Raw genomic sequence first — 9,204 nt, forward strand, 5'->3', positions numbered from 1 at the left:
AGGTACAAATAAATAAATAAATAAATAAACCTAGAACCGAGCGTATCCTGACTTCACCTTTTAGTGAAATAACACGAAATAAATATTATTACCTGTAAGATGGGTACTATACTTAAAAACCATCAGTATGAGATCCAAAGATCAACAATTACTCAAAAGCAAATATAAGGGTGTAGAGAAACTAGAGTACTGGAAATGGAAGGAACAGAATACAATTAAATAGAATATTGAGACACTGTGATAACTGTAATAGTTACTGAACAATTTTTGCAAAAATTATCAAATGGGAATCTAATTTGTTATGTAAACTTTCACTAAAACCTCCACAAAATGTTGTTGTTGTTGTTGTTGTTATGTGCCATTGAGTTAGACCCGACTCATAGTGACCCCTCCTTGGGTTTCCGAGGCAGTATCACTACAGAAGTAGATTGCCCCATCTTCCTTCCGAGGAGTGATATTAAACAAACAAACAAAAAACCTATGAAGTACAGTGTATTCTAACACACATGAGTTTGCTATGAGTTGGAATCAATTCAACAGCAATTTTGTTTTGTTTTGTTTTTTATCTTTAACATAAAACTATGAAAACGAATGTCTTATTAGACATCACATAGTAATTTAATAGAAGAACTGGGGCTGGAACTCAGGACTCTTACCTCCTAGAGTAGAGTTCTTTACAATATTGTCCCATGTCTCTTAGCTAGCTCAATGATAGTTTTGGATCCTACTCACATCAACCCTTCCTTGGATTTCTGAGACCATATCAATACGGAAGTAGATTGTCCAATCTCCCTTCCAAGGAGTGGCTGGTGGGTTTTCACTGCCAGCCTTCGGTTAGCAGTCAAATGCCTTTGGCACTACACCACCAGAACTCCCAATGAAATTATAGGTAAGCTTAAAGGAAGAAAATACAACCGTGGCAGCAGTTCTAGAAAACGCTATAGTTGTCTTTGAGAAATAGTCTACCGCACAGAGCAGAGTCATGGGAGGCTCCAAGACAACACAATTTCTCCTGGGTCCCATCACCTCATGTCAGGTCATCTTTGTAGTAACTGAGGTCAACTAGGCTGCCAATGTCTCTGACATTTTGCCTGCCACCAACACATACTGAAAGCATGACATTTCTCATAGCTTTGAAAACATCTGAGAAAATAAATCGCTCTCCTTCTGAACTCTGCCTCTGAAACTTTACTGTCAGGGCAGGAATAAAAGTAAGAAAGGAGAGGGTCCTAAAAGAAAAGATAAGGGAAACAGATTTGTAGGCTCCAATAACATCAATCAATGATTGCACTAGTAAAATCACCTTCTTCAATACTTGCAATTTATAGAGTGTCTTTCTTATTTAAAAGATTAAAAGAAAAAATATCATGATATATTTCTTTCATCTGTCCTTCCAACATTAGTGAGAATTTGGCATCTTTGCAGGTGAAGCAACAGTTCATGGGCACAGATGGTTGGTTATCATTTCATTTAAAAGTTTTTGTTTTGAAATTGTTTGACTGACTAAAACAAAGAGATAGTCAGCTGGCCATTCCCATCAAACAAAGTCTTGGACATCAAGTCAATTTCAATTCATGATGATTCCATGTATGACAGAGTAGAAGCACTCCCCAGGGTTTTTCTTGGCTCTCTCTGGAAGCAGATCTCCAGGACTTTCTTCTGCAGAGTTACTAGGTAGATTTGAACCTCCAACCTTTAGATTAATAATCAAGCACAAACCATTTGTGCACCTCAGGGACCTTGACCACAGCCACAAAGGATGATTTCCACAAGACTATACAGACAGGCAGTAATAGAATCAGATCTAAAATTCTGATTATCCATGTAGTGGGCCCTAGCCTTCTACCTCTGTTCACTAACATGAAACCAGTGAGTCAGCATTGCTGTAGTTAGCGGACCCTTGTTCTTGGAACTGCTGGTTACTATAGCTGGCGTTAGGATGTTGCCATGCAATAAAATCTAATTGCTGGAATCATTACCATGTGGTCATGACATCATAAAAGCCTGACCATTCCATTTCTTGTGTTCCAAGCCAAACTACAGAAGGAAATTGGGAAAAGATTGGAAAAAAAAATGGCCTGCCCAACTGAAATCCAAGTAGCATTTATTCTCTCCTCCTTTGTGACTTTTTTCTGTGGACTCTTCATCCTATACTGTTACAGGCTCATCTCTACGAGCTTAAAAAAATGTCGAATCATGAAGGGAAGAAGATTTCTATTGGTCAGTTCCCTTATTTGGAATTCCTCTGTATGAAGATCAGAGACAGGTTTGGATATGTTTGTGCTTAGAAAATGACTTAGGCTTCACTCAATTTTCCTGGGTAACAGCCCATTCTGATTTGGAGCCCTGGAACAGGACAGGACCTGCTTGGGTGGTAAACAGGATCCCAGGCCTCTACTGAAGATCCCCCTAGGCCTCTTGTTTCACTCCCTCTTGGAGGACCAATGTTTTGTGTGGATGGTGAGGAACATTAGCTCTGGAAAAGGTCATTCTTCCAAAGAAAAATTTCATGATTTTGCCACAAATATGTATCTATTTTGAATTTTCAAATAATAATTGTTAGGTACTAGGAGGGAGGCCAAAAGGAACAAGACATTAACTTCAAATTCACTTTCCTAAATCTTACATGCCTGATGCATATGAACTTATATATACACCCTGCCTTTCCTATACCATGCTAGCACAAGATACCACTTGCACATGCCTGCACACAAATACCTACTCACATTTGCACATGTCATCCAACCACAGGTGCAAATGTACACACGGTTCATGCTTCAAACCAGCTTTGCAAGGTATGGTACTTGTTGAGTAATAGTTGGCAAATGGTGTTGATCATAATAATGATCTCTTGTCCACATGAGACTTTGCTTAAGAACTTGAAATAAAACTTCCCAATGTTACACCATGTCCCCTCTACTACTAGTGATAGAAGGTAAAGAGCATTCTTATGCACTGGCTACAATGGTGCTCTGCCTCTATTTTTGTTTTCTAAACTTGGTTTCTTTCTCTGATGGATTAGAGTAATTTTCATAGCAGAACACATTTTACCTGTGTTTTATTACAATTAATATTGAAAACTTGCTTGATACATTGGTTTTAATGCTAAACTTTCAAATTAGATAGCAGAATTTATAATAATCAGTTCAGTTTTTAAAATTATTGGCAACATGGAATTCATTAAAAAATACTTTATATTGAAGCTAATAGGTTTTGTTGCTAGATAAGCTCACTGCATTGATAATTATTTCTGGAATGAAGGCTTTAATCAGTAGCACAAAAATTGAGGAAAAATTATTGGATACTGACTTCTCAACATGGCTGATCAGGTATACAAATGGGTGTGATAAAGACACTTCCTGATTTCTACCTTTTTTTTTTTTTTTAATGTACAACTGAACCTTAGTCTTCTTGTTTCATAGAATGAGTCTTCTTCTCCATTATACTTATTTTTGTGTTATTACAAAAATGTGAGAAGACAATTGTTTATATTTGCTGGTGTTTTTAATGTGTTACTATGAGTGTCATTCATATCTACTTTTCAGTCCAGGGGTACCTTTTAATTTCAAATAGCAAGTAAACATTAAAAAATGTTAAGATGGTGTCTGAACAGAGTGCTATCCTATTCTGATTTTGAGCCTTAAAGAAAGAGTTTGATAGACATTGACTGACTTCTCTCATTTGAGATTGCTATCTCTTTGTTTGGGAAAGTTGACCAAATGCAAAAAAATGTCATTTAATCTAGCTACTCTGAAAAATTACTTTAAAAATTACTTGGAGAGTTATTTTTCCCCTTAAATGCACATTTTGACAACATTTATACATTCATAATACAATTTTATTATATCTTAGGGCCAACTGGTTTTTCCACAGATGGCACTTCCAAGTTTAAAATGTTCAACTGACTGTACCATATTAATATCATATTGAATAGTTAAAAAATAAGTTCTCAGACATCTCAGGAGTGCCTGATAAGACTGATAATTAGAGAACAAATCATTGATCAGGATATAAACTCTATCAAAGAGTCATTTAATGAGACCTGCCATTATACCATTCATGAAAATTAGTGAGAAAAATAAGCTATTTCAAAACCTTGATTTTACATTAAATGAGCTTTTCTGAAAGTCAGAGGATTTCAGCATGAAGCAGTCAGTCCTAGTTTGTGTCTTCCTTGATAGAGGTTCAAGACTATATAAAAAAAACATGGGTACCAGTAGAACCCAGCCTTTCCTTATCACCTCATCTTGGACAATACACTTAATTTCTCTGTATCTCAGGTCCTTACCTATATGTTCTTGATGTTGTGAGTTGCCCTTGAGTCAATTCTGACTCATGGTGATGCTGGTGTTACAGTAGAAGTGCTCCATATGGTTTGCTTGGCTGTAATCTTAAGGGAAGCAGATCATCAGGTTTTTTTCCCACAGCTCTGCTGGGTGCTGAGTGTGGATTTAATACCCATTATATCTACCTCATAGAGTTATTATTTATTATATAAAATATATATTTATTATATTTATTAATATATTTATTAATTTATTATAGTTAACAATATATTTATTTATTACATTTCAATGATACAAAGAAAGGCATTTTGAAGATATGAAGAGGGTTATAATTTCAGGAAGTGATACCAGATAAGGGATCGAAAGCAACATAAAATTACTGACTCTTCTTTATTTCTCTCTTCACAGATACTTAAGTAGTCACCTAAAAATCGGTTGGTAATCTTTTTTTGTCATTGCATCTTGATAGAAAATGTTAAGGCATGTATTTCCAGAGCAGAAGGTAGTATGCTGCTCCCAATCCTGATCATTTCAATAATGGCAGTTTGCAGGGTCTGGATGGAGACCAGCAGGATGAAAATGAAAACCATAGAGTTCAGAATTACAAAGTCACATAGTAAAATGCAAATCCAGTAAAATTTTCTTTATGGAATAATGAATAAATAACATCAGAGTTCCTTGGATTAAACAAGGTGGAGCAATTCCTGGCTGATAACCCAGCAAGAGGCTCCATCCACACAAATACAGCAGCTTTCTTTCTCTGAGAACTAGCTTACTCACTTAATTCATTTCTGTTGCTTACAGAAACTACTCGTAAAGGAAAGCATCAAAAATAAACATTCAAAAATAATCTACTTCCAGGGAGTCTTTCGTGATCATATACAAATGTTGCTTTCTGCACAGACTTTTGTGGGGCAAGTGCTGGTAAGTGAATTTTCTTTGTTAGCTTGCTAATTAACTTCAGCCATGAGTGTAATTATAGCCTCTGTCTATCATTTTATCCCCAGAATCATCTGATATACCCTGGTGACATTACCTAAAATATTACTACCTCTCAAGTTCCATCTTCTTTGTCTACCACTCCCCATCATTTATCCTGCTTTGCTTTTCTCTAACCCACTGTCTTTGAGTGGATTCTGACTCACAATGACCCCACCCCCATCCAGTTTCCAATCTTTATGGAAGTATATTTCCTCATCATCCTCATGTGGAGTGGCTGGTGGGGTTTGAACTGCCTATCTTTTGGTTAGCAGCCCAATGACTTAACCACAGTGCCACCAGAGCACCTTTGTTTTTCTTTAGAAAGAATATAATTATGTGACATTATATTATATAGTTATTGCAGAATTTTTGTGTATTTTATTCTTTCTATATCACTGCCGTTTAGTAGTTTCCAACTCATAGTGACCCTCCTTTGGTTTCTGAGGCAGTATCTCTATGGAAGCTGACTGCCCAGTCTTCCTTCCAAGGAGTAGCTGGTGGGTTTGAACCACCAGCCTTCTAGTTAGAAGTCAAATACCTTAGGCACTATGCTACCAGAGCCCCAGTATACCTAGATGGAAGCTCAACATGTAGCAGGTGTTAATAAATAAATTGACATCAAATGAATTAATTTGTCCAGAAATATATAACTATTTTCCTTGCATTTGATTCTACTAACCTTTTTTTTTTTTTTTTTTCCCATTATACAAACTAATGTTTTTGCTCCTTGTCTTAGTTTCCTGGTGTTATTGTAACTGAAATACCACAAATAGGTGGCTTTAACGAGCAGAGTTTTGTTCTCTCATAGTTCAAGAGACTGAAGTCCAAATTCAAAGTGTGGCTTTAAGACAGGGTCCTCCTTGTTGATTTCAGCTTCTAGTTGCCAGCAGTCCTGGAGTTTCTGGGCAACTGCCTCTGTTGTCATCATCTGGTAGTCTGTTTCCCCTGATATGCTTATTTCTAATCTGCTCTTTTTACAACACAGAAGTGATTAAGTTCAGGACACAACTTACACTTACATGGCTTCACTAACATAGCAACTCTATTCCCAAATGACATCACATACACAAGTAGAAGGGAGAGAATTCCAACAGATATTTAGGGGGAGAGATTCAATTCAATCTATAACATTCTTTTATGGTATTTGTCACTTTACATCTTGTTTTTTATCTATGTAATTGGGGCTGATTGAAAGTCAGTTCAGCCATCATCTCCTCAGGGAAATCTTACCTTAACCTCCAATTAGGGTAAGAGCTCTTCATCTAAGCTTCTGTAAAAACCATCAAAAACTTGTCGTATATTATAAAAATTGTCTGGGTGTATGCCTATCACACTTGTGAGTTCCTTGAGAGAACAGACTATGTCAGGACAATATTTGTATCTCATGGTTTAAAAGCAGCAGGTGTCCCACAAATTAATATTGCAGTGATCTTTATTCTAGTAACATAGTTTGATTTGGTAAATAAATAAATAAATACAAGGAGCCTGTAATTTGCAGTTTGCTGCCATCATATTGTGGTATAGTAAAAGAAGACATATTTGATCTAGAAATTATCCTCTGCTTCTCCTTTTTATAGGGATGGGAGTTCTGGTAGCATAGTGCCTAAGGCACTTGACTGCTTACCAGAAGGCTGGTGGTTCAAACCCACCAGTTACTCCTCGGAAGGAAGGCTGGGCAATCTACTTCCATAGTGATACCACCTCAGAAAGCCAAGGAGGGGTCGCTACGAGTTGGGTCCGACTCGATGGCAAACAACAACAACTGGTGGCAGAGTGGGTAAAGCATTTGGCTGCTAACCAGGTCAGTGGCTCAAAACCACCAGCATTTCCATGGGAAGAAGATGAGGCAATCTACTTCCATGAAGATTTACAGCCTTGTATATCCAATGGGGTCACTATGAGTCAGAATCAACTCAATGTCAGTGAGTCTGCTTTTTATACTCATCAAAGGCATTGTTCTTTTCTGGTAAATGTTATTTAATTCTGAATGCAATTAATTTTTGTTTATTGCTGTGGAATTGATTCTGACTCTGGGAGACCCCATGTGTGCAAAGTAGAACACCGCAGAGTTTTCAAAGCTATGACTTTTCAAAAGCAGGTCACTAGGCCTGTCTCTTAAGATGCCCTTGCATGAGTTCTAACCACCAATGTTTAGGCTGGTAGGTAAGCATTTAACTATTTGCACCACACAGGCTGCTCAACACTAAATTTGTAAAGCTCTCCAATATAAAACTAAAAATATCATCGTAAAGAATGCAGGAACTGTTCTGTCTTCTGGGAATGTGCCTCTCTGCTCTCTGCCTTTTGAAATTTTGGGCTCTTCTCTGTCTCTTTCTCTCTCTCTCTCTTTTTTTTTTTTTTAATTGTGATTAAGGCGAATATTTACAGAGCAAATTCACTTTCCATGCAGCAGTTCATATACACTTTATCTCATGACATTGACTACAATTTACCACAATGCAACAACTCCCCTCTCACTTCCTCCTCATAGTTAACTCTTTCCTCCTTCCCTCCATGCACTCCTGCCCCCTGAGCTGTCTCCCTGTGCGTAAACAGCCTTTCTTTCTGCCATGCTTATTCTCTCAAAAGAGTATATCTACCAAATGTTCACCTCATTTGCCTATCTTTTACTTGGCTGGAAGCCACAGGAATGGGTTCAATTCCAGACCTGAAGGGCAGCTAGGGGTCATAGTCTCAGTGGTTCCATCAGGCTGTATCAGACTAGCAAAACTGGTCCTTTTTTTTTCCCCCCAAGTGATTTTGAGTTTTGTTCCACATTGTCTCCCACTCTATCCAGGATCTCCTACATAGATCCCCCTCTGAGTGGTTGACAGTGATAGCTGGGCACCATGTAGTTCTTCTGGTCTCATAGTCATACAGGGTGAGGATCGTATGGTGTACCAGTCGCTGGGACTAATTCTTTCCATGAATCTTTGGTTTTCTTCACTCTTCCTTTTTTTCTGAACAAAGAGACACACATCATTGCACCTAATTGGCTGTTTGCAAGCTTTTAAGATCCCAGTCACTACTCACCACAATAGGATGTGGAACAGTATTTTGTGTGGTATGTTATGCCAATTGAGCTTGATGTCCCCTGAAACTTTGGTCCCAAGCCCACAGATCCAACTACTCACTCCCCCTGAGTAGCTGGCTGTGCCCAAGAAGTAACTAGAACTTTGTCCCTTGTCAGCTCTACTATATACCTGAGAATTCTTACAGAACATACAAGTACACTTGTAGAAACATTGTCTGCCAAGCCTATACATGGTCTTGGGCACACTCTCCCCTACATGTTGTTGTTAGGTGCTGTCAAGTCATTTCCTACTCATAGTGACCCCATGCACAACAGAATGAAACACCACCCATTCCTGCACCAGCTCCATGATCCTTGTTATACTTGAGCCTATTGTCACAGCCACCATGTCAATCCATCTCATCAAAGGCCTTCCCTTCTTTCGTTGACCCTCCACCTTACCAAGCTTTACATCTTTCTCCAGGGAATGGTCCCCTCTGACAACATGACCAAATTAGATTAGACGAAGTCTGGCCATTCTCACTTCCAAGGAGGATTTTAGCTACACTTCCTCCAGGACAGATCTGTTAGTTCTTTTAGCAGTCCATAGTACTTTCAGCTTTCTTTGCCAGCATCACAACTCAAAAGCATCAACTCTTCTTTGGTCTTCCCTATTCATTGTTCAGCTCTCACATGCATACAAGGCAATTGGAAATATCATGGCCTGTGGCAGGCGCATCTTAGTCCTCAAGGAGACATCCTTGCTCTTCAGCACTTGAAAGAGTTCCTTCACAGCCAACCTGCCCAAGGCTACATGTCATCTAATGTCCTGACTGCTGTTTCCATTGGCGTCGATGAACCAAGCAACATGTATTCTTTGACAACCTCAATCTTTTCTCCATTTATCATGATGCTGCTTATTGG

The 9,204-nt window shown here is 38.2% G+C and overlaps 1 protein-coding gene across 1 annotated transcript in view; it reads left to right on the forward strand.

Annotated features, from left to right (window-relative positions):
• Positions 1-9,204, forward strand: part of KCNU1 (potassium calcium-activated channel subfamily U member 1) — a 245,574-nt gene that overhangs the window by 1,436 nt on the left and 234,934 nt on the right. Inside the window, 2 exon segments of the mRNA XM_007935054.1 lie at positions 2,004-2,220; positions 5,091-5,210. Coding sequence (XP_007933245.1) covers positions 2,004-2,220; positions 5,091-5,210 — 337 coding nt within the window.

The sequence above is a fragment of the Orycteropus afer genome, unplaced genomic scaffold (genome assembly GCF_000298275.1).
Source record: "Orycteropus afer afer isolate SDZICR_OR568_19922 unplaced genomic scaffold, OryAfe1.0 scaffold00024, whole genome shotgun sequence".
NCBI classification, from domain to species: domain Eukaryota; kingdom Metazoa; phylum Chordata; class Mammalia; order Tubulidentata; family Orycteropodidae; genus Orycteropus; species Orycteropus afer.